A 27,701-nucleotide genomic window follows, 5' to 3' on the forward strand; every position below is an offset into this window, starting at 1 on the left:
AAATACTGAACACTAAAGATAAAGACTAATTACAAAATCTTGTAATTAGACTTTATCTTTGTGCTACAGTATTATCCATACTTATTTTTAATAATAGACAGGGACAAAATTAAATATAGTTTGAAAGAGGTTTATGTGATTATGATGATGATGATCAATTTTTTAGGGATAATGAACAGTCAACACCAGAATGTGGAGTGTTCAACTTTAACATGAATGCATTAACTACTCTCTTGAGAAAGCAAGCTGAAAGTAATCCTTCTGCATCATACTTCAATGTTGACATGATCAAATATCAGGTAAGTATCTTTTAAAGTACACTGCATGTTACTGTACACATTGTGAAAGCCACATTTTTTTTTTTTAACAACATGCTAGCCACCTCCCACCAAGGCAGGGTGACCTGTAAAAGAAACACTTTTACTATCATTTACACTATCACTGTCTAGCCAGAGGTGCATAAACATGACAGTTCAGATGTCACTCTAAACAGCAAATATCCCAGACCCCTCCTTTAAAGTGCAGGCACTATATACTTCCCACCACTAAGCCTCAAGTCTGGATAAATGATTTCCCTGAATCCATTCACAAAACATTACCCTGCTCATACTCCAACAGCTCCTCCATTTGTCTCCACTCTTAACATGCTCCACATGCCTCCTATATATCCAAACCCCTTGCACACTAAACCATCTTTACTCCCTCCATCCTTTCCTAGGATGACCCCTGCCTCTTCTTCCCTCCACTACACCCTCCAAGTCATCCTATTTTTCTCCATCCTCTTTAAATGACCAAACCACTTGAGCAATCCCTCTTCAGCCCTCTGGATAATACTTAAAGTAACTCTGTACCTCCTAATCTCCAGACTACAAATTCTCTGCATAATATTTATGCCACACATTGCCCTCAGGGGAAGGTACCTAGGGACTGGCAGAGAGCATGTATAGTCCCTTTATATAAAGGGAAGGGGGACAAAAGAGATTGTAAAAATTATAGAGGAATAAGTTTACTGAGTATACCAGGAAAAGTGTACGGTAGGGTTATTATTGAAAGAATTAGAGGTAAGACAGAATGTAGTATTGCAAATGAGCAAAGAGGTTTTAGAGTGGGTAGGGGATGTGTAGAACAAGTGTTTACATTGAAGCATATATGTGAGCAGTATTTAGATAAAGGTAGGGAAGTTTTTATGGCATTTATGGATTTAGAAAAGGCATATGATATAGTGGATAGGGGAGCAATGTGGCAGATGTTGCAAGTATATGGAATAGGTGGTAAGTTACTAAATGCTGTAAAGAGTTTTTATGAGAACAGTGAGGCTCAGGTTAGGGTGTGTAGAAGAGAGGGAGAATACTTCCTGGTAAAAGTAGGTCTTAGACAGGGATGTGTAATGTCACCATGGTTGTTTAATATATTTATGGATGGGGTTGTAAAAGAAGTAAATGCTAGGGTGTTCGGGAGAGGGGTGGAATTAAATTATGGGGTATCAAATACAAAATGGGAATTGACACAGTTATTTTTTGCTGATGATACTGTGCTTCTGGGAGATTAAAGAAAAATTGCAGAGGTGGACGAGTTTGGGAGTGTGTGTAAAGGTAGAAAGTTGAAAGTGAGCATAGAAAAGAGTAAGGTGATGAGAGTATCAAGTGATTTAGATAAAGAAAAATTGGATATCAAATTGGGAAGAAGAAGTATGGAAGAAGTGAATGTTTTCAGATATTTGGGAGTTGACGTGTCAGCGGATGGATTTATGAAGGATGAGGTTAATCATAGAATTGATGAAGGAAAAAAGGCGAGTGGTGTGTTGAGGTATACGTGGAGACAAAAAGTGTTATCTATGGAGGCAAAGAAGGGAATGTATGAAAGTATAGTAATACCAACACTCTTATATGGGTGTGAAGCTTGGATTGTAAATGCTGCAGCAAGGAGGCAGTTGGAGGCAGTGGAGATGTCCTGTCTAAGGGCAATGTATGGTGTAAATATTATGCAGAAAATTCAGAGTGTGGAAATTACGAGAAAGTGTGGAGTTAATAAAAATATTAGTCAGAGGGCTGAAGAGGGTTTGTTGAGGTGGTTTGGTCATGTAGAGAGAATGGCTCAAAGATCACTTACCCAAAACCAAATAAATACTGAATAACTGAACCTTATAAATTGTATATCTTAAATGTTTCTCACAATTATATCACATAAATGTTAAACCTAAAACCCAATCTAACAGAATACTCCATTCGACTGAATGTACAGCAATGCATGCAACCATATGACCTGTCTTTGTAATACTCATTTGTGCTTTATAGTTATCTGTTTACAATAATGTCTTATCACTGATTTCATCATTGCTTAGTTAATCTTCAGTTAATTGTAAGCCAGCCCGTAATGCTATGCATATAAGTGGCTTTGGCATGCTGCTCTTACCTGTATTTTTTTGTACCTCTGTATGTATGCTCAAATTACTAAATAAATAAATAAATAAATAAATAAATGACATGGAGAGCATATAAATCTGTAGGGGAAGGAAGGCAGGATAGGGGTCGTCCTTGAAAAGGTTGAAGGGAGGGGTAAATGAGGTTTTATGGGCAAGGGGCTTGGACTTCCAGCAAGCGTGTGTGAGAGTGTTAGATAGGAGTGAATGTAGACGAATGGTATTTGGGACCTGATGAGCTGTTGGAGTGTGAGCAGGGTAATATTTAGTGAAGGGATTCAGGGAAACCGGTTATTTTTATATAGCTGGACTTGAGTCCTGGAAATGGGAAGTACAATGCCTGCACTTTCAAGGAGGGGTTTGGGATATTGGCAGTTTGGAGTGATATGTTGTGTATCTTTATACGTATATGCTTCTAAACTGTTGTATTCTAAGCACCTCTGCAAAAACAGTGATTATGTGTGAGTGAGGTATGAATTATGTGTGAATGATGATGAAAGTATTTTCTTTTTGGGGATATTCTTTCTTTTTTGGGTCACCCTGCCTCGGTGGAAGACGGCCGACTTGTTTAAAAAAAAATTGCACTCAGACTCGACATCACTGCCTCCAGCCTCCAGCCTCCAACTCACTGCAACATTCACAACCCATGTCTCACACTCAAGTAAGGGTGTTGGTACTACTGTACTCTCATACATTCCCTTCTTTGCCTCAATGGATAATGTTCTTTGTCTCCACAGATACCTTAATGTACCACCCACCTTTTTCCCTTCATCAGTTCTGTGATTTACCTTGTCTTTCATATACCCATTCACAGTTCGGATGTCCCTCCAAACAGCAAATATCCAAGTAAAGGTGCAAATATATTTTAAATGTGCAGCAGAGAGTACACAGATCTCAATGATTTACAAATCTCATTCCACACTGCTCAGTTGCCAGGCTCCTCAGCATGCATGCACCCATTATCCAACCAGTAAGAGCCATCAACCTTGGAAACATGAAAATAAGTCACATTGTTTGACTGTTTGGTTAACCTAGTTTAAATTTAAATAATTTGCTTTTTGGCTGAATCCCAGTGTTAATAACATGAAATTGTAATAAATTTGGAATTAATAAGGCATCTGTCTGTCAGTTCCACACCCTGTTTTCTGGTATTGAAACTAGTGGTGGAGTAACAGGTCCTGGTTTCACTGTTTACTTGTGTAGTTAGGCAGTATTACCCATGAGGCAGTACATGGACCTGTCTTGTCTTAGATTTTTTCAAAGGCCTGAAGAAGTTGTAGGATACCTAAACAGTTGTGCCGAGGTAAAACGTATTGGCAGGTGTCTTATTTGAAGTTGTATCAGAGCACTGCACACAAAAGGTTAATAGACTGTCGCAACCCTAAATCCTGAGGTATTTCCTGGTGTCGAAAAATTTTTGAAAAAAAAAAAAACTCATGAAATGATAGAGAATCTTTTCCCGATGGTAATGACACCAAAAGAACGAAATTTGATGGAAAACTGACGAAATTATGCTCTCGCGAAGTTAGCTACCTCAGCGATATTTACGAATCTGTGGTTTCGCCCACTTTGAGCCCTATTTTCGGCTAATTCCATTGTTTCAATCAAACTCATAGATATTTCTTTAGAAATCCATATTTTCTATCGATTGAGTACAAGAAACTGCCCATTTACCGATTTCAACTACCCAATAACATAGTCAGAAATTTGCAATTTGGCCAATTTCACGAAAGCTAAAAAATATGACAATTTCAAAATAGGGTCCAGAATGAACAATGCAGACATTCCTGGCTCTAAAGAACATTTTCTTTGTTCATCAATCACATCTCCAGGCTCCTCTGATATGATTACTCTTGCTTTCTATTTTGAATTTTTATTCAAACAAAAAATAGAAGATTTACTGTTATGCGGACTACTGCAATATTGTAATAATTGTATAAATAATGTCAACCCATTCATGACTGCATATTAGAATGGCTAGGAGGACATTTATTAGATAATGACATCATTTGTTTACTTTTGAACATCAGCAAAAATCAAACATTTCCCCTGTTTTGAGCTCCATTTCAAGGTTCTTTTCATAGTAAAACCAATCAAAATCACCTCTGTTTCTATATGTTTTCGATTCTATCAAATGAGACCAAGAAAACGATAATACAACCATAAATACTATGAAAATAGACCAGAAAGTTGGCATTTTAATTGAAAAAACGGAGTTTTTTTTCTCATGCACTGCATGCTGCAGGATTTTTTTATATGGTGCACACTGACCACATAGACCCATTCTCTCACATGTGGGCCTACCAGCTTTCTGCTGCTTGACTTGAATCCGCTAGAATTTATGAGTACATATATGTCAAACACGGTGGCTCGTAAGACGTATATATATATGACCAAAACAGTCAAAGGGTCAATATAAATGTGAGTAATTAGAGGTTTTATTAATCTATTAAAAAAATGTGAGCTCTCTGTATGTGTAATGTAATGTTAAGCTCTCTGTGTATGCAGTGTAAACCACTTAAGAGTTATTGTAAAAAAATATCAAGTAGTACTGAGCTTGGATTATACCATATAAGCAAAAAAGTGCACATTGACCACCCACTCCAGTTGTGTCAGAGTAAATTTACTGCATGTAAGTACATTCCTCGTAGAAATAGAGCTGCTGCATATAATCTAATTCACACAAGGCAAATATGCAGACAATGAGGTAAACCTGTTCATTTTTATTGTCACATAATTTTTATTATAAAATTGATACACTAAACCCTTGGTTAAAGAGACCTTGATTTAATGAACAAGAAAATAAAAGATAAAAGATAGTGGGTTAAATGATCCAGAAACAAGAAAGTCCATTGGTTACTTAATTGTTTAGTATAGTATTGTTACAATCCCATCAAAACAGTTTCATCCCTATCCACCGGAACCATCATTATCAGCCACTTGTTTATTCCTTTTCATTCTGTGTCACGTAGATACACATCGTGAACTCAGCTCACTCTGGTAAACTATGAACAGTAAATATTGGCCTAGATATGAAAGAATTGGTGTGTGCCGTGAGTGTGCACAGAATAAAAAAAATTCTGCCTCATGCATTGCATAATGGGAAATGCAAAACTCTGAGTTTGTGTTTGGTTAAAATTAGCAACTTTGAGTTGTTTTCTAGGATGGTTTTATTGTCTGTTTCTTGGTATCATTTGACAGAATTGAAGACGTATTACTGAAATAGACACGATTTTAGTTGTTTCTAGGACCTGAAGTAGCTTGAAAGTGGCCTGAAAATAGCAGATATTCCTGAGGAAGGGTAAGGCACCCCTACACTATGTGTGATTAAATTATTGGGATGCCATGAATCATGACAAATTATTCCTGATGGGCTTGGACTTCCAGCAAGTGTGTGTGAACATGTTAGATAGGAGTGAATGGAGACGAATGGTTTTTGGGACCTGATGAGCTGCTGGAGTGTAAGCACGGTAATATTTTCTGAAGGGATTCAGGGAAACCGGTTAGCTGAATTTGAGTCCTGGAAATAGGAAGTACAAGGCCTACACTCTGAAGGAGGGGTTTGGGATATTGGCAGTTTCAAGGGACATCTAAACTGTTGTATGTGATCGCCTCCGCAAAAACTGATTATGTACAAGTGATGGTGAGAATGTTGAATGATGAAAGCTTTTTCTTTCTTTTGGAGTTTTTCTTTCTTTTTTGGTCACCCTGCATTGGTGGGAAATGACCGATGTGTTAAAAAAATATATATATTTTTTCCGAGAAACAGCGTAAATCTTTATTTTTTTTTTTGTGATGAATTCAAAATGGAAAGCAACCATAATATAAGAAAGGCCTAGGAATGTGATTATTGCACAAAGGAAGTGTTGTTTTAATAAGTGGAATGTCTACAATGTTTATTTTGGAACTTTGTTTTAATTTAGATTCTTTTTAATTTTGCATAAAATTGGCCATTTACCAAATTCTGTGCACTATGTAGAGTTGTTTCTGTAGATGAATGGGCATTTTCTTGTGCTCAAGTGATAGAACAAAAGACACACTAGCATAAGTTTTTCATTAAATTTTTTATTCTTGGTGTCATTACATTTAGGAGAAGATTCAATACCATTTCAAAAGATTTTTTTTTCTTTTAATTTTTTTTTTTTTTTCAACAAGTCGGCCGTCTCCCACCGAGGCAGGGTGACCCAAAGAGAAAGAAAATCCCCAAAAAGAAAATACTTTCATCATCATTCAACACTTTCACCTCACTCACACATAATCACTGTTTTTGCAGAGGTGCTCAGAATACAACAGCTTAGAAGTATATACGTATAAAAATACACAATATATCTCTCCAAACTGCCAATATCCCAAACCCCTCCTTTAGAGTGCAGGCATTGTACTTTCCATTTCCAGGACTCAAGTCCGGTCATATAAAATAACTGGTTTCCCTGAATCCCTTCACTAAATATTACCCTGCTCACACTCCAACAGATTGTCAGGTCTCAAATACCATTTGTCTCCATTCACTCCTATCTAACACGCTCACGCACGCTTGCTGGAAGTCCAAACCCCTCGCCCACAACACCTCCTTTACCCCCTGCCTCCAACCTTTTCAAGGACGACCCCTACCCCGCCTTCCTTCCCCTACAGATTTATACACTCTCGATGTCATTCTACTTTGATCCATTCTCTCTAAATGACCAAACCACCTCAACAAACCCTCTTCAGCCCTCTGACTAATACTTTTATTAACTCCACACCTTCTTCTAATTTCCACACTCCGAATTTTCTGCATAATATTTACACCACACATTGCTCTTAGACAGGACATCTCCACTGCCTCCAACCGCCTCCTTGCTGCAGCATTTACAACCCAAGCTTCACACCCATATAAGAGTGTTGGTACTACTATACTTTCATACATTTCCTTCTTTGCCTCCATAGATAACATTTTTTGCCTCCACATGTACCTCAATGCACCACTCACCTTTTTTCCTTCAATTCTATGATTAACCTCATCCTTCATAAATCCATCCGCTGACACGTCAACTCCCAAATATCTGAAAACATTCACTTCTATCATACTCTTCTTCCCCAATTTGATATCCAATTTTTCTTTATCTAAATCATTTGATACTCTCATCAACTTACTCTTTTCTATGTTCACTTTCAACTTTCTACCTTTACACACATTCCCAAATTCGTCCACTAACCTTCGCAATTTTTCTTTAGAATCTCTCATAAGCACAGTATCATCAGCAAAAAGTAACTATGTCACTTCGCATTTTGTATCTAATTCCCCATAATTTAATCCCACCCCTCTCCCCAACACCCTAGCATTTACTTCTTTTACAACCCCATCTATAAATATATTAAACAACCATAGTGACATTACACATCCCTGTCTAAGACCTACTTTTACTGGGAAGTAGTCTCCCTCTCTTCTACACACCCTAACCTGAGCCTCACTATCTTCATAAAAACTCTTTACGGAATTTAGTAACTTACCACCTATTCCATATACTTGCAACATCTGCCACATTGATCCCCTATCCACTCTATCACATGCCTTTTCTAAATCCATAAATGCAATAAAAACTTTCCTAATTTTATCTAAATACTGCTCACATATATGCTTCAATGTAAACACTTGATCTACACATCCCCTACCCACTCTAAAACCTCTTTGCTCATCTGCAATTCTACATTCTGTCTTACCTCAAATTCTTTCAATAATAACCCTACCGTACACTTTTCCTGGTATACTCGGTAAACTTGTTCCTCTATAATTTTTACAGTCTCTTTTGTCCCCCTTCCCTTTGTATAAAGGGACTATACACGCTCTCCGCCAATCCCTAGGTACCTTCCCCTCTTTCATTCATTTATTAAACAAAAATACCAACCACTCCAACACTATGTCCCCCTGTGCTTTTAACATTTCTGTCATGATCCCGTCAGTTCCAGCTGCTTTACTCCATTTCATTCTACGTAATGCCTCACGCACCTCCCCCACACTCACATCCTGCTCTTCTTCACTCCTAAAAGATGATATACCTCCCTGGCCAGTGCATGAAATTACCGCCTCCCTTTCTTCGTCAACATTTAAGTTCCTCAAAATATTCTCGACATCTACCCAAAACCTCCATCTCCCCATCTACTAACTCCCCTTCTCTGTTTTTAACTGATAAATCAGATCACTTTCTAGTTGTAGCTACACTGAGAGTAAAAGGTAGATGGGGTACAAGGAGAATAGAAGCATCAGGGAAGAGAGAGGTGAAGGTTTATAAACTGAAAGAGGAGGCAGTTAGGGTAAGATATAAACAGCTATTGGAGGATAGATGGGCTAATGAGAGCATAGGCAATGGGGTCGAAGAGGTATGGGGTAGGATTAAAAATGTAGTATTAGAGTGTTCAGCAGAAGTTTGTGGTTACAGGAAAGTGGGTGCAGGAGGGAAGAGGAGCGATTGGTGGAATGATGATGTAAAGAGAGTAGTAAGGGAGAAAAAGTTAGCATATGAGAAGTTTTTACAAAGTAGAAGTGATGCAAGGAGGGAAGAGTATATGGAGAAAAAGAGAGAGGTTAAGAGAGTGGTGAAGCAATGTAAAAAGAGAGCAAATGAGAGAGTGGGTGAGATGTTATCAACAAATTTTGTTGAAAATAAGAAAAAGTTTTGGAGTGAGATTAACAAGTTAAGAAAGCCTAGAGAACAAATGGATTTGTCAGTTAAAAATAGGAGAGGAGAGTTATTAAATGGAGAGTTAGAGGTATTGGGAAGATGGAGGGAATATTTTGAGGAATTGTTAAATGTTGATGAAGATAGGGAAGCTGTGATTTCGTGTATAGGGCAAGGAGGAATAACATCTTGTAGGAGTGAGGAAGAGCCAGTTGTGAGTGTGGGGGAAGTTCGTGAGGCAGTAGGTAAAATGAAAGGGGGTAAGGCAGCCGGGATTGATGGGATAAAGATAGAAATGTTAAAAGCAGGTGGGGATATAGTTTTGGAGTGGTTGGTGCAATTATTTAATAAATGTATGGAAGAGGGTAAGGTACCTAGGGATTGGCAGAGAGCATGCATAGTTCCTTTGTATAAAGGCAAAGGGGATAAAAGAGAGTGCAAAAATTATAGGGGGATAAGTCTGTTGAGTGTACCTGGTAAAGTGTATGGTAGAGTTATAATTGAAAGAATTAAGAGTAAGACGGAGAATAGGATAGCAGATGAACAAGGAGGCTTTAGGAAAGGTAGGGGGTGTGTGGACCAGGTGTTTACAGTGAAACATATAAGTGAACAGTATTTAGATAAGGCTAAAGAGGTCTTTGTGGCATTTATGGATTTGGAAAAGGCGTACGACAGGGTGGATAGGGGGGCAATGTGGCAGATGTTGCAAGTGTATGGTGTAGGAGGTAGGTTACTGAAAGCAGTGAAGAGTTTTTACGAGGATAGTGAGGCTCAAGTTAGAGTATGTAGGAAAGAGGGAAATTTTTTCCCAGTAAAAGTAGGCCTTAGACAAGGATGTGTGATGTCACCGTGGTTGTTTAATATATTTATAGATGGGGTTGTAAGAGAAGTAAATGCGAGGGTCTTGGCAAGAGGCGTGGAGTTAAAAGATAAAGAATCACACACAAAGTGGGAGTTGTCACAGCTGCTCTTTGCTGATGACACTGTGCTCTTGGGAGATTCTGAAGAGAAGTTGCAGAGATTGGTGGATGAATTTGGTAGGGTGTGCAAAAGAAGAAAATTAAAGGTGAATACAGGAAAGAGTAAGGTTATGAGGATAACAAAAAGATTAGGTGATGAAAGATTGAATATCAGATTGGAGGGAGAGAGTATGGAGGAGGTGAACGTATTCAGATATTTGGGAGTGGACGTGTCAGCGGATGGGTCTATGAAAGATGAGGTGAATCATAGAATTGATGAGGGAAAAAGAGTGAGTGGTGCACTTAGGAGTCTGTGGAGACAAAGAACTTTGTCCTTGGAGGCAAAGAGGGGAATGTATGAGAGTATAGTTTTACCAACGCTCTTATATGGGTGTGAAGCATGGGTGATGAATGTTGCAGCGAGGAGAAGGCTGGAGGCAGTGGAGATGTCATGTCTGAGGGCAATGTGTGGTGTGAATATAATGCAGAGATTTCGTAGTTTGGAAGTTAGGAGGAGGTGCGGGATTACCAAAACTGTTGTCCAGAGGGCTGAGGAAGGGTTGTTGAGGTGGTTCGGACATGTAGAGAGAATGGAGCGAAACAGAATGACTTCAAGAGTGTATCAGTCTGTAGTGGAAGGAAGGCGGGGTAGGGGTCGGCCTAGGAAAGGTTGGAGGGAGGGGGTAAAGGAGGTTTTGTGTGCGAGGGGCTTGGACTTCCAGCAGGCATGCATGAGCGTGTTTGATAGGAGTGAATGGAGACAAATGGTTTTTAATACTTGACGTGCTGTTGGAGTGTGAGCAAAGTAACATTTATGAAGGGATTCAGGGAAACCGGCAGGCCGGACTTGTGTCCTGGAGATGGGAAGTACAGTGCCTGCACTCTGAAGGAGGGGTGTTAATGTTGCAGTTTAAAAACTGTAGTGTAAAGCTCCCTTCTGGCAAGACAGTGATGGAGTGAGTGATGGTGAAAGTTTTTCTTTTTCAGGCCACCCTGCCTTGGTGGGAATCGGCCAGTGTGATAATAAAAAAATAATAATAAATAAAATCCATTTGTTCCCTAGGCTTTCTTAACTTGTTTAACTCCATAATTTTTTTCTTATTTTCATTAAAATTCCTAGACAGTACCTCTCCCACTCTATCATCCGCTCTCCTTTTGCACTCTCTCACCACTCTCTTCACCTTTCTTTTACTCTCCATATACTCTACTCTTCTTATAACACTTCTGCTTTGTAAATACCTCTCATAAGCTACCTTTTTCTCTTTTGTCACACCCTTTACTTCATCATTCCACCAATCACTCCTCTTTCCTCCTGCACCCACCCTCCTATAACCACAAACTTCTGCCCCACATTCTAATACTGCATTTTTAAAACTATTCCAACCCTCTTCAACCCCCCCCCCCTCCCCACTACTCATACCTGCACCAGTCCACCTTTCTGCCAATAGTTGCTTATATTTCACCTGAACTTCCTCCTCCCTTAGTTTATACACTTTCACGTCCCTCTTACTTGTTGTTGCCATTTTCCTCTTATCCCATCTACCTCTTACTCTAACTGTAGCTACAACTAGATAATGATCCGATATATCAGTTGCCCCTCTATAAACGTGTACATCCTGGAGCCTACCCATCAACCTTTTTTTTTTTTTTTTTTTTTTTTTTTTTTTTTTTTTTTTTTCAACAAGTCGGCCGTCTCCCACCGGGGCAGGGTGACCCAAAAAAGAAAGAAAATCCCCAAAAAGAAAATACTTTCATCATCATTCAACACTTTCACCACACTCGCACATTATCACTGTTTTTGCAGAGGTGCTCAGAATACAACAGTCTAGAAGCATACACATATAAAGATACACAACATATCCCTCCAAACTGCCAATATCCCAAACCCCTCCTTTAAAGTGCAGGCATTGTACTTCCCATTTCCAGGACTCAAGTCCGACTATATGAAAATAACCGGTTTCCCTGAATCCCTTCACTAAATATTACCCTGCTCACACTCCAACAGATCGTCAGGTCCCAAGTACCATTCGTCTCCATTCACTCCTATCTAACACGCTCACGCACGCTTGCTGGAAGTCCAAGCCCCTTACCCACAAAACCTCCTTTACCCCCTCTCTCCAACCCTTTCGAGGACGACCCCTACCCCGCCTTCCTTCCCCTATAGATTTATATGCTTTCCATGTCATTCTACTTTGATCCATTCTCTCTAAATGACCAAACCACCTCAACAACCCCTCTTCTGCCCTCTGACTAATACTTTTATTAACTCCACACCTTCTCCTAATTTCCACACTCCGAATTTTCTGCATAATATTTACACCACACATTGCCCTTAAACAGGACATCTCCACTGCCTCCAACCGTCTCCTCGCTGCTGCATTTACCACCCAAGCTTCACACCCATATAAGAGTGTTGGTACTACTATACTTTCATACATTCCCTTCTTTGCCTCCATAGATAACGTTTTTTGACTCCACATATACCTCAACGCACCACTCACCTTTTTTCCCTCATCAATTCTATGATTAACCTCATCCTTCATAAATCCATCCGCCGACACGTCAACTCCCAAGTATCTGAAAACATTCACTTCTTCCATACCCCTCCTCCCCAATTTGATATCCAATTTTTCTTTATCTAAATCATTTGACACCCTCATCACCTTACTCTTTTCTATGTTCACTTTCAACTTTCTACCTTTACACACATTCCCAAACTCATCCACTAACCTTTGCAATTTTTCTTTAGAATCTCCCATAAGCACAGTATCATCAGCAAAAAGTAACTGTGTCAATTCCCATTTTGAATTTGATTCCCCATAATTTAATCCCACCCCTCTCCCAAACACCCTAGCATTTACTTCCTTAACAACCCCATCTATAAATATATTAAACAACCATGGTGACATTACACATCCCTGTCTAAGACCTACTTTTACCGGGAAATAGTCTCCCTCTCTTCTACACACCCTAACCTGAGCCTCACTATCTTCATAAAAACTCTTTACAGCATTTAATAACTTACCACCTATTCCATATACTTGCAACATCTGCCACATTGCTCCTCTATCCACTCTATCATATGCCTTTTCTAAATCCATAAATGCAATAAAAACTTCCCTACCTTTATCTAAATACTGTTCACATATATGCTTCAATGTAAACACTTGATCTACACATCCCCTACCCACTCTGAAACCTCCTTGCTCATCCGCAATCCTACATTCTGTCTTACCTCTAATTCTTTCAATTATAACCCTACCGTACACTTTTCCTGGTATACTCAGTAAGCTTATTCCTCTATAATTTTTACAGTCTCTTTTGTCCCCTTTCCCTTTATATAAAGGGACTATACATGCTCTCCGCCAATCCCTAGGTACCTTCCCCTCTTTCATACATTTATTGAACAAAAGTACCAACCACTCCAACACTATATCCCCCCCTGCTTTTAACATTTCTGTCATGATCCCATCAGTACCAGCTGCTTTACCCCCTTTCATTTTACGTAATGCCTCACGTACCTCCCCCACACTTACATTCTGCTCTTCTTCACTCCTAAAAGATGGTATACCTCCCTGACCAGTGCATGAAATTACTGCCTCTGTTTCTTCCTTAACATTTAAAAGTTCCTCAAAATATTCTCGCCATCTACCTAATACCTCCATCTCCCCATCTACTAACTCCCCTACTCTGTTTTTAACTGACAAATCCATATTTTCCCTTGGCTTTCTTAACTTGTTTAACTCACTCCAAAATTTTTTCTTATTTTCATTAAAATTTCTTGACAGTGCCTCTCCCACTCTATCATCTGCTCTCCTTTTGCACTCTCTCACCACTCTCTTTACCTTTCTTTTACTCTCCATATATTCTGCTCTTCTTATAACACTTCTGCTTTGTAAAAACCTCTCATAAGCTACCTTTTTCTCTTTTATCACACCCTTTACTTCATCATTCCACCAATCACTCCTCTTTCCTCCTGCACCCACCCTCCTATAACCACAAACTTCTGCCCCACATTCTAATACTGCATTTTTAAAACTATTCCAACCCTCTTCAACCCCCCCATTACTCATCTTTGCACTATCCCACCTTTCTGCCAATAGTCGCTTATATCTCGCCCGAACTTCCTCCTCCCTTAGTTTATACACTTTCACCTCCCTCTTACTTGTTGTTGCCACCTTCCTCTTTTCCCATCTACCTCTTACTCTAACTGTAGCTACAACTAAATAATGATCCGATATATCAGTTGCCCCTCTATAAACATGTACATCCTGGAGCCTACCCATCAACCTTTTATCCACCAATACATAATCTAATAAACTACTTTCATTACGTGCTACATCATACCTTGTATATTTATTTATCCTCTTTTTCATAAAATATGTATTACTTATTACCAAATTTCTTTCTACACATAGCTCAATTAAAGGCTCCCCATTTACATTTACCCCTGGCACCCCAAATTTACCTACTACTCCCTCCATAACATTTTTACCCACTTTAGCATTGAAATCCCCAACCACCATTACTCTCACACTTGATTCAAAACTCCCCACGCATTCACTCAACATTTCCCAAAATCTCTCTCTCTCCTCTACACTTCTCTCTTCTCCAGGTGCATACACGCTTATTATAACCCACTTTTCACATCCAATCTTTATTTTACTCCACATAATCCTTGAATTAATACATTTATAGTCCCTCTTTTCCTGCCATAGCTTATCCTTCAAACATTATTGCTACTCCTTCTTTAGCTCTAACTCTATTTGAAACCCCTGACCTAATCCCATTTATTCCTCTCCACTGAAACTCTCCCACCCCCTTCAGCTTTGTTTCACTTAAAGCCAGGACATCCAGGACATCAACCTTTTATCCACCAATAATACATATGTTCACCAAAAGCACTTTCAATTTTGGGGGTCTGGACAGTAAAAGGGTTAAATTGAGGGTATAGTGAGAATATATTCTGTTTGATGTATATTTGCTAAAATAAATCTAATTATCTCTTCTTTACTGTACTATAAATTGCAATATATGGAAGAAATCACAGTAAATTGCAGTATTGCAAATATGAAAAAAATGCTACAGTGAAAATAGGAAATAAATTCTGATTGCTTTCATGTGCTTGCACATTTACCTTGAGAGAGGAAGATATGTATGTACATATGTGTGAACTCATGAAAGCACTCAGGTTTTATTTCGTGTTTTCACTGTGGTGTATTTTCATTACAACACTATATACATATTAAGTTTATTTTTGTAATAAGTGATAATTTGTTTAAACAGGTGAGCAGCATGAATGGTGCTAATTCATCGCCACTACAGTTAGTTTCATACTGGAAGTGTGAGGACAGCCATACTGACTTGCGGATAGACTACAAGTACAACCCTCATGCCATTGCTTCCCCATCTCCGTTATTGAACGTCAATGTTTCAGTACCCATGGATGGCATTGTTAAAAACATGCAGTCTAAACCTCTAGGCCAGTGGTAAGTTCAGAATTACTCTAGATTTTTAGTAAGTTCAGAGTTACTCTAGATTTTTAGTAAGTTCAGAGTTACTCTAGATTTTTAGTAAGTTCAGAGTTACTCTAGATTTTTAGCAAGTTCAGAGTTACTCTAGATTTTTAGTAAGTTCAGAGTTACTCTAGATTTTTAGTAAGTTCAGAGTTACTCTAGATTTTTAGTAAGTTTTTGTAGTACAATGATACACTATTATCTCCATAAGCTGTCCCATAGCTTGGTTGGTAACATATTCACCGCGGTCCGTGGTTCAATCCCCGGTGGGGATTGAACCACATCTGTTCACCTAGCAGCAAGTAGGTACCTGCATGTTAGCTGACTAGTTTAGATTGCATTCTGGGGACAAAATTTTCTAAGATGCCCAAAATGCTTTGCATAACTACAGAGCTTTTTATATAGTTTTTTTTTTTTTTCAACAAGTCGGCTGTCTCCCACCGAGGCAGGGTGACCCAAAAAAGAAAGAAAATCCCCAAAAAGAAAATACTTTCATCATCATTCAACACTTTCACCTCACTCACACATTATCACTGTTTTTGCAGAGGTGCTCAGAATACAACAGTTTAGAAGCATACACATATAAAGATACACAACATATCCCTCCAAACTGCCAATATCCCAAACCCCTCCTTTAAAGTGTAGGCATTGTACTTCCCATTTCCAGGACTCAAGTATGTCATTAAAAAAACCACAGTACCGGTGGGATTAGAACCCAAAGCAGGTGAACCGTAAAACTCCAGCCAGTGCTTAAGCCACTGGCCTGGAGTATCATGGTTTGTTTATAATCGTGTTGTTATGATTTTGTGAGTTAGTATGTCACTGATGTCAGCTAGGTCTGTATAAGTTGTATCATTTTTTTAACACATCGCCCGTTTCCCATCAAGGCAGGGTGACCCAAAAAGAGAGAAAAACCCAAAAAGGAAAGAAAAAACATTTATCATAATTCAACACTTTCACCATCGCTCATACATAATTTTTATCTTTGCAGAGGCACTCAGTTACGATAGCTTAGACATTCCTACAAATTGCCAATATCCCAAACCCCTCATTTAAAGTGCAGGCATTGTATTTCCCATTTCCAGAACTCAAGTCCAGCTAACCAGTTACTCTGAATCTTTTCAGAAAATATTACCCTGCTCACACTCCAACAGCTCGTTATGTACGGTGGACCCTTGTTTTTCGTCATTAATCCGTTCCAGGAAGTGTGACTATTTTCAAAATTGACGATTTTCAAAACCATTTTCCCCATAAGAAATTATGTAAATACAATTACTCCGTTCCAGACACCCAGAAGTATTAAAACAAAAATTTTTTTTTACATGAAATATAGATGTAGTACATACACAATACAATGGGACATGATGAATGAAACATCAACAGCATAACACTTACCTTTATTGGCGATTCTTCTTAGTGTATGGAAGACTGGAGGAGGGAAGAGATTGGATTATTTATTGTTTGGAAGGGGAATCCCCTTTCATCAACACCTCAGGTACCAAGTCCTTTTCTGGGGTTACTTCTTTTCTCTGTTTCCTAATGCTACTAGGACCAGCTTGAGAGTCACTGGAGCCCTGCCTCGCAAAAAAAGTGTCCACAGAGCTCTTTCTGGCGTCCCTTTAAAACTTTCTTAAAATGGGCCAAGACTTTGTCACTGTACAAGTTGCCGATATGGCTTGCAACAGCCTTTTCAGGGTGATGTTTCTCCATTAATATTTCCATTCTATTCCACATTTCAAAAATCTCTTTAATTTCTGAAGAAGGCAACCTCTTTCATCTCTCTTCCTCCTCCTCCTCTGCAGCAGTATTCTGAGCTGCGGTCTGTTGCTGTTCCAGCTGAAGCTCCTGCAGCTCCTCAGTGGTTAGCTCTTCGTTGTGGTCCTCCACCAACTCTTCCACATCCTCCAAACTCACACCCAACCCCATGGAACTCCCCAATGCCACAGTAGATTCCACAACTGCCATAGGCTGGTCAGGGTCAGCCCCAAACCTTTCAAAATCCCTCTTGTGGACACAGTCTGGCCACAATTTTATCCAAGCAGAGTTCAAAGTCCTGGTAGTGAGTGTTTGAGGTTATATTAAGTTACCTTTGAAACATTGCTTTGGTGTAGAGTTTCTTAAAGTTTGAAATGATCTGCTGGTCCACGGGCTGGAGGAGAGGAGTGGTATTAGGGGACAAGAACTTTACTGTGATGAACCCATACTCCTCCAGAATTAGGTCATCTAAGTTTGGAGGATGAGCATGTGAATTGTCCATTAGCAGGAGGCACTTGAGATTCAGTTTATTTTCCAGGAGGTAATTCTTCACACTGAGACCAAACACTTTGTTGAACCACTCAACAAAAATTTCCCTCGTGACCCATGCCTTATTATTAGCTTTCCAAAACACACACAATTTACTCTTCATAACACTTGTTTTTCTTGAACGCTCTGGGATTTTCAGAATGGTACACTAGTAACAGCTTCACTTTGAAATCCCCACTAGCATTACTACAAAACATGAGCGTCGGCCTGTCTTTCATAGGCTTGTGTCCTGGCAGTCCCTTTTCCTCCTGAATAATGTAGGTCCTCTTTGGCATTTTCTTCCAAAAGAGGCCTGTTTCGTCACAGTTGAGCACTTGTGGTTTTAATTGTTCAGTCTGTACGTACTCCTTGAATTCACTTACAAATTTTGTAGCTGCCATGCCTTATCACACTGTGTATGCCACTACGGTTCTTAAATCTCTCAAACCAACCTTTGCTGGCCTTAAATTCACAAATATCAGTACTCGTTGCAGGCAATTTCTTTACGAGATCGTCATGCAACTGCCCAGCCTTGTCACAAATAAGCAACTGCATAAGACTATCTCCTGCTAATTGTTTCTCGTTTATCCTCGCCAATAATAACTTCTCATCATCTTCGAGTACTTGCGATCTCATTTTTGTCAGCATATTTACCCCCTTTGCACCAACAGCTTCCTTGATTTCCTTTTTCTTGGCCACGATGGAAGCTATGGTTGTATGGGGTTTCTTATACATCATGGCCAGTTTGGCCACACGTACGCCACTTTCATATTGTTCAGTGATGTTTTTCTTGAATTCAGTCGTATTTCTCACCTTTACCAAAGGCCTGGCACTAGGAACTTTCTTAGGAGCCATGGTACCTTATTTAGCAGTTGCAAGCACTAAAATGAATGGAATACTATTATGAAATGTTTCATATGAACAAGTGAGAGGACCATCACTCACTGGTAAACAGTGTTCACACTGGCTGGGAAGGGAGTGCGAGGCGGCTCGGAGCCGTGAGTACGCGTCCGGGACAAACGACTATTTGCAAGTCAAACGACAATTCGCGAGTCAATGTTTTGACGAAAATAACGTTACGATTTTTGGAAATTATGACTTTCGAGCCTTACAATTATCGAATTAACCCTTTGAGGGTCGACAGATCCTCTCAGAGACTCGTTCTCAGGGTCGGCCAAATTTAAAAAAAAAAAAAAAAAAAAAAATTATGAAAAAATATTTTTTTTTTCTAAATATTAAATGCTAAACAAAAAATTTTTACCATCACTACTTATGGAGATATGGAGGCATGAAGTTGATGAAAAGGGGGACAATGTGGCAACATCGCCGACTGCAGTCTCCCGGTATTCTTTTATTTACTTTATGTACTAATTTCTATTATTTTTTAATTTTTCTTTTTCCAAGTAACTTTTATGGCCTGTGAGACCAATATGATCAGTATTTTGTAAGTTTTTTCTTTTTCAATACTACACAATAAGGGCATAAACACTGTTGTCATTGTTTTGTTTATAAAAAATATTTATTTAAACAAACAAATGATATGAAATGTTGTTTATTACTATTTTTCTATATTTTATATACACATATACAGTCACAGGGAATATTTCTAGAAGTTCTGCAGCCTATGGAAGTCTTTGAAACATGGTGTCATGCACAGTGGTGTTTTACACTCCTCACACATAAAACGAGTGTCTCTGCGTTGTTGTGGGCGTTTTTTTGTATGTGCACAGACGTAACACCTCTTCTGAGCCTTTTTCTTGAAAGCAGTAGCAGGCAGTTTTACCAGGAAGTGATCACCATGTTTCAGATGAGAAAGTATTATTATTATTATTATTATAATCAAAAAAGAAGCGCTAAGCCACAAGGGCTATACAGCGCTAGATGAGAAAGTAGTTGTTGATAATTTGGTGGGAGGTCTATTGCAGGTGTTCTTCCTTGGTACTTGAATACTATTTGTCTGATGACAAACAGAATTCGCCATATTGTGGTTTGTTTCTGGTCCTCATCTTATACATATTATAAGCATTGAGCATGGAAATGTCCAGAAGATGAAAAAAGAGTTTTATGTACCACTTATAACTCTTGCGAACACAATCAGCAAACCCAATCTGCATGTCACATTTGTCCACTGAACGCATATTGAAGGTGTAATCAATCACAGCTGCAGGTTTTAGAATGGGTTCATTGCTCTCTCTATGCTGCCTGCCAGTGTCTGCCATTTCATTAGGGTGAACTGATGACAACAGTGTGACATATCGTTTGTCATGCCACCGAAATGCCATGATGTCATTGGCAGCAAACACCTGCACCTCACCTCTACGAGTGCCAGCGTCAAACCTGGGCATATGTTTCTGATTTACATGCACTGTGCCACACGCATCTGCCATGTTCACTTGCAAAACATCACTGAGTGAGGGGCTTGTGTACCAGTTATCAGTATATAATATATGCCCCTTACCAAGGTATGGTTCTATCATTGTTCTAACCACATCACCAGAGATGCCCAATAACTTCCTGGTATTTTGCAATGTATAACTTCCAGTGTACACAATAATATCCAATACCAGACCACTGTAACAATCACAAAGCACAAAACTTTATACCAAAGCGTTTCCTCTTGCTTGGTATGTACTGCTTGAAAGAGAGTCTTCCTTTGAACAGAATCAAAGACTCGTCAATTACAAGCTTCCTGAAGGGATAAAAATACATATTGAATTTCTCTTTCAGATACACAAACACATGCCTAATCTTATATAACCTGTCGTTTCTGTCAGGCCTGGTTTTGTCTGAGAAGTGAAGCATACGTAACATTAGCACAAATCGATTCACTGGCATTATATCACTGAAACCTGGGGTTGCAATCAGGCGGTCTGTTGACCAGTATGATTTCACTTTGTGCTTATACACATGTGGCATAAGCATTATTGTGGCAAAGAAAAGATACATCTCGGCCACAGCTGCTTCCTTCCACTGGTGTAGACGTGATTTTGGTGAAAGTATTGTGTTTGCCATGGTGTACTCGTAGTATGTGTTGCTTTCCATGACAATACTTTCGATCAGGGGTTCGTAGAAGAATAACTCGAAACATTCCAGTTAAGTGGCATTGTTCCCAAGTGTACAAGATGGCCGTATTCCACTTTGGCTGTCGTCAAACTGGTGGGCATTTGGAACAAAATTGCAAGCTTCCTGTCAATCCCAGGTGCGGTCTGCTGGTGGGTACTGGACAATGACAGGTGGTTGTGGTTGTGGAGGCTGGTGTGGTGGGTGGGTGGGGGATGGTGGCCTTTGTTGTAGATCAGCTGAGGCAGCAGCGTGGGTGGCAGCATGGCCCACTGCTGGTGACCGCCTCACGGCCGTCACCACCACTACCACCACCATGCACATTTTCCATCCCAATTGCAACACTATCATCGCCATTTTCACTGTCTATTCCTGTTGTACAGCCACGGGATGTACTCCGAGATGTACTCCTTCCCCTTGGAATAGCACATGGCACACTACCAGAGCGCATATATCGTCGTATATACTGACACTTCACTGGGGAATATTGCACTTCACTATCACAACTGGAACTGTTTTCAAGAGCTTGTAGTTCATAATCACTATCATCACAAATGTTCACATCTGAGTCTGGGATTTGGGAAAATAGGAGTTTCCTCTTTGATTCTGGTACAACTGAACGTGAACAAGACGGCCCAGCACCAGAGGTGGAAGGCTGAGGGTCGTCTAGGTTTTCCTCACTATTACCGATATTATGGTCATTAGTTTCGGTCAAAACCTCACCAAAACCTTGAAACTCGTCTTCACTGGCACTTCCATCTGTATTAGAACTGTCGCTGGGGAACAAAAGTGTCCCAATTCGCAGAGGAGTGAGGAACTTCTTACCGCAAGGCATGGTGGACATTGTGTACTAAGATGGCGTTCCCACATTGCACCACTGGGTCAAAGATTTTTTTCTACCGCGCACACCAACCACACAGACCCATTCTCTCACATCTAGGCCTACCAGCCTTTTCCAGTGAGATTTGACGGCACTAGAATTTATGCGTACTAGTACATCAAAAAACCCTGTGCGTAAGCCGTACTAATACGTCCGAAACCCTCAAAGGGTTAAAGTGTCTGTATCTGTCTATATCTCTGTCTATCTGTCTATATCACTGTCTATTTGTATCTCTGTCTCTCATGTACTCATAAATACAGTTATTTTTTTTTTTTATTATCACACTGGCCTATTCCCACCAAGGCAGGGTGGCCCGAAAAAGAAAAACTTTCACCATCATTCACTCCATCACTGTCTTGCCAAGAGGGTGCTTTACACTACAGTTTTTAAACTGCAACATTAACACCCCTCCTTCAGAGTGCAGGCACTGTACTTCCCATCTCCAGGACTCAAGTCCGGCCTGCCGGTTTCCCTGAACCCCTTCATAAATGTTACTTTGCTCACACTCCAACAGCACGTCAAGTATTAAAAACCATTTGTCTCCATTCACTCCTATCAAACTTACTGTGCTGGCGTGCAGGTACACATTAAAATCACTAAGAATGTCTTGTGTCTCGAGACGCCATATTAGTAAAGATAATAATAATAATAATCACTGAATCTCATTAAATGTCATATACATATTACATTAATATACACATTTTCATTAATCTATGATATTTTTTCAAAATTATACAGTGGACCCTTCGTTAGCGGCCATAATCCGTTCCAGAAGGTCGGCCAAAAACCGAAATAATATTTCCCATAAGAATTAATGTAAATACAATTAGTCCGTTCCAGACAAAAATATTCACAAAAAAAAAAAAAAATTATACAAATATTACATACCTGGCTTCTGGAAGATAGGGAGGAGGAAAGAGGGAGGAGTTAGTGTTTGGAAGGGGAATCCCCCTTCATAAAGACTTTAGGTAGCAAAGCATTCTCTGGGGTTACTTCTCTTCTTTGTCTTTTAATGCCACTAGGACCAGCTTGAGAGTCACTGGACCCGTCTCACAAAATAACTGTCCAGAGTGCTCTGTTTCTGGCATCTCTTTAAGATTTCCCTAAAGTGGGAAAGGGTTTTGTCACTAAACATGTTGCAGATATGGCTTGTTTCAGTTTTGTCAGGGTGGTACTTCTCGACAAAACTTTGCACAAATGTTCTTAATCAATGAAGAAGGCACCTCCTTCACTCCCTCTTCCTCCTCTTCTGAAGCAAGTTCCTCAGCTGCAGTCTGTTGCTGTTCAAGTTGAAGCTCTTGCAGCTCTTCAGTGGTTAGCTCTTCCATGTGGTCCTCCACCAACTCTTCCACATCCTCGCCACTCACTTCCAACCCCAGGGACATCCCCAGTGCCACAATAGAGTCCACAGGGTTGGAAGAGTCAGAGTCAGCCTCAAACCCTTCAAAATCCCTCTCTTGGACACAATCTGGCCACAGTTTTCTCCAAGCAGAGTTCAAAGTCCTGGAAGTCACTCCCTCCCAAGCCTTACCTATAAGGATGATAGTGAGGATGATAAGGAGGATAGTGAGGTGATTCCTCCAGAACCCTCTTAGGGTCAACTGAGTGTATGGGGTCACTTCATAGCACTTTTGAAACACTGCTTTTGTGTAGAGTTTTTTGAAGTTAGAAATGACCTGCTGGTCCATGGGCTGGAGTAGAGGAGTGGTGTTAGGAGGCAAGAACTTCACTTTTATGAAACTGATGTCCCTAAACACTTGGTCTTCCAAGTCTGGAGGATATGCAGGAGCATTGTCCAGTAACAGGAGGCACTTGAGTGGCAATTTCTTTTCCAGGAGGCATTTTTCACACTTGGGCCAAACACATCATTAACCCACTCTTGGAAAATTTGCCTTGTGACCCATGCCTTATGATTAGCTTTCCACATCACACACAATCTATTCTTCATGACATGTTTTTCTTGAACACTCTGGGGTTTTCTAAGTGATACACGAGTAAAGGCTTCACTTTGAAATCCCCTCTAGCAATACCATACAACGAAAGACTAAGCCTGTCTTTCATATGCTTGTGTCCTGGCAGTGCCTTTTCCTCCTGGGTAATGTAGGTCCTGTTTGGCATTTTCTTTCAAAACAGGCCTGTTTCATCACAAGTGAACACTTGTTGGGGTTTGAATCCTTCAGCCTCTATATACCCCTGGAATTCCTGTACAAATTTTTCAGCTGCACATTTGTCAGAACTTGCACCCTCACCATGCCTTACAACACTGTATGCCACTACGCTATTAAAATCTATCAAACCATCCTTTGCTGGCCCTAAATTCACAAACTGCAGTACTTGTTCCAGGCATTTTCTTTGCAAGATCCTCATGCAACTGCCTTGCCTTCTCACAAACAATCGACTCCACAACACTGTCTCCCACTAATTCTTTTTCCTTAATCCACAATAATAATAACTTTTCCATCTCTTCCATTATTGGTGGCCTTTGTTTAGTTAGAAAAGTTACTCCTTTTGCAACATTAGCATCCCTGATTTGTTCTTTTTTTGCCAGGATGGATGTAATTGGTGATTTATTCTTGCTGTACATCCTGGCAAGTTCCACCACCCTCATACCACTCTCAAACTTTTCTATCACTTCATGCTTAAATTCCATGGCGTTTCTCATTTTCTTTACCACAGGAACTTTCTTTGGAGCCATGGTTACTTATTTCACAGTTGCACTGCAAAAATAACACAAACTACAATGGGAAATTAGCAAAATGTTTGGATGTATGAGTAAAAGCTTGCTCAGCCACCGAGACACACAGCCAAACTGATGCGCAAGCGGCCCCAGTTGGAGGACGGACGTGTCCCAAACGGCCGATCACTGAATTAATGATAACTGGGCGCTGAAAAAAACGGCTGATCACCAAGTTGGCCGATAACAGAACCGGCCATTAACCAGGGGTACACTGTATTATAAACATGATAAGTAACATATAAAGATGATAAATGCACCCCACAGTAGAATAAATAAACAAATATGAGATGTGGTAGCCAGACGACTTGTATGAGTGACGCCATATTTGTAATGATATCAATAATAATCACCGAGTCTCATTAAAGTCATATACAGTGGACCCCCGCCTTACAAACGCATCACGTTACGTTAAATCCACCATACGAAGCATTTGAACGCAAAAATTTTGCCTCGCCTTACGTGATTCGTTTGGGACGCGTCCCACGTGTGGCCTCAGCTGCCCCGTGAGTGCCAGTGTTTACAAGCCAGCCAGTGCAGTCACATCTAAGCATACATTCGGTACACTTCATATTATCACAGTGTTTTTTAGTGCTTGTAACTGCAAAATAAGTCACCATGGGCCCCAAGAATGCTTCTAGTGCCAACCCTGTTGTAAAAAGGGTGAAAATTACTATGGAAATGAAGAAAGAGATAATTGCTAAGTACGAAAGTGGAGTGCATGTCTCGGAGCTGGCCAGGTTGTATACCAAACCTCAATCAACCATCACTACTATCTTGGACAACAAAATGGCAATCAAGGATGTTGTTCTTGCAAAAGGTGCAAGTTTGTTTTCGAAACAAAGATCGCAAGTGATAGAAGATGTTGAGAGACTGTATTGGAGTGGATAAACGAAAAACAGATAGCAGGAGACAGCATCTCTCAAGCGATCATATGTGAAAAGGCTAGGAAGTTGCATGACAATTTAATTAGAAAAATGCCTGCAACTAGTGGCGATGTGAGTGAATTTAAGGCCAGCAAAGGTTGGTTTGAGAGATTTAAGAATCACAGTGACATACATAGTGTGATAAGGCATGGCGAGGCTGCCAGTTCGGATCAAAAAGCAGCTGAAAAATATGTGAAGGAATTCAAGTACATAGACAGTGAAGAATTGAACCTGAACAAGTGTTTAATTGCAACGAATCAGGCCTTTTTTGGAAGAAAATGCCAAGCAGGACCTACATTTCTTTTGATGATTGTGTTCTATTTGCTAGGATGGATGATTGGTGATTTATTCGCTGTACATCCTGAATTCCCCAGCTCGTTACACTCTCAAACTTTATCACTCAGGTTAATTATGGTGTTCTCATTCTTTGCACAGGAATTTCTTTGGGTCACTGGTTGACTTTTCACATTGACTGAATAACACAAACTACATGAAATTAGCAAACATTTTGGATGTATGGTAAAAACTACTACCCGGAAAAGCCAAACTGATGATAGCGCTAGTTGAGGACGGCGTGTCCCAGCGGCGATCACTGAATTAATGATAACTGGGTAAAGCGGCCATCCAATTGGCGATAAAAACGCATAAAGATTATTTTTTATAAACATGATAGTAAATATAGTATATGCACCACATACGATAAAAACAAAATGAGATGTGTAGCAGCGACTTGTATGAGTGGCGCATTTGAAGAACTATCAATTATCACGAGTCTCATTAAAGTCATAAGCAGTGGACCATGCTTACAGCGCATCACGTTACGTTAAATCCACCTGAGAGCATTTGAGCCAAAATTTTGCCTGCCTATCGAAAAAAACATGATTGTTTGGGCAGACTCCGTTGCCTCAACTGCCCGTGGTGCAGTGACAACCAGCAGTGCAGTCACATCTATGCAACATCTAACTCTATTAGTCACAGTGTTTAGTGTTGTAACTGCCAAATATCACATCCAGAATGCTTCTAGTGCCAACTTTGTAAAAGGGTGAAAATATATGAAATGAAAAGAGATATCTGCTAATCTAAAATGGAGTGCATGTCTCGAGTGCATTATATCAAACCTCAATCAAGCCATCACTACTATCTTGTGACTTATCAATTGAATCAGGATTTTTCTTGCAAAAGTAAGTTTGTTTGCAGAATGCATTAGTGATAGAAGATGTTAGAGACTGTATTGGAGTGCGATTAGCGAAAAACGATATGCAGGAACAGCATCTCAGCGATCATATGTGAAGGCTAGGAGTTGATGACAATTTAAGTTTGAAAAATGCCTGCAACTAGTGGCGATGTGAGTGAATTTAAGGCCAGCAAAGGTTGGTTTGAGAGATTTAAGAATCACAGTGACATACATAGTGTGATAAGGCATGGCGAGGCTGCCAGTTCGGATCAAAAAGCAGCTGAAAAATATGTGAAGGAATTCAAGTACATAGACAGTGAAGAATTGAAACCTGAACAAGTGTTTAATTGCAACGAATCAGGCCTTTTTTGGAAGAAAATGCCAAGCAGGACCTACATTACTCAGGAGGAAAAGGCACTCCCAGGACATAAGCCTATGAAAGACAGGCTTACTCTTTTGATGTGTGCTAATGCTAGTGGTGATTGCAAAGTGAAGCCTTTATTGGTGTATCACTCAGAAACTCCCAGTGTTTTTAGGCAAAAGAATATCCTCAAGGTTAATTTGTGTGTGTTGTGGAGGGCAAACAGTAAGGCATGGGTCACTAGGGACTTTTTCTATGACTGGTTACACCATACATTTGCCCTCACTGTAAAAAATTACCTCCGGAAAAGAAATTGGACCTTAAGTGCCTCCTGGTATTAGACAGTGCTCCTGGTCATCCTTCAGACTTGGCAGAGTGAATTTCTGGGGACATGAGCTTCATTAAGGTCAAGTTTCTTGCCTCCTAATACCACTCCTCTCCTGCAGCCCATGGACCAGCAGGTCATTTCAAACTTCAAAAAACTCTACACAAAAGATATGTTTCAAAAGTGCTTTGAAGTGACCTCAGGCACTCGATTGACTCTAAGAGTTTTGGAAAGATCACTTTAGTACCCTCAGTTGTGTAAACCTTATAGGTAAGGCTTGGGAGGGAGTGACTAAGAGGACCTTGAACTCTGCTTGGAAGAAACTGTGGCCACAATGTGTAGAAGAAAGGGATTTTGAAAGATTTGGGGCTAACCCTGAGAAGTGTATGCCAGTTGTGGAATCCCTTG

General features: G+C 39.9%; 1 protein-coding gene across 1 annotated transcript in view; it reads left to right on the forward strand.

Annotated features, from left to right (window-relative positions):
• The window catches only part of LOC128689238 (F-BAR domain only protein 2), a 528,956-nt gene that overhangs the window by 457,420 nt on the left and 43,835 nt on the right, over positions 1-27,701 (forward strand). The window contains 2 exon segments of the mRNA XM_070086397.1: positions 167-299; positions 15,321-15,523. Coding sequence (XP_069942498.1) covers positions 167-299; positions 15,321-15,523 — 336 coding nt within the window.

This window comes from Cherax quadricarinatus, chromosome 18 (assembly GCF_038502225.1).
Source record: "Cherax quadricarinatus isolate ZL_2023a chromosome 18, ASM3850222v1, whole genome shotgun sequence".
NCBI classification, from domain to species: domain Eukaryota; kingdom Metazoa; phylum Arthropoda; class Malacostraca; order Decapoda; family Parastacidae; genus Cherax; species Cherax quadricarinatus.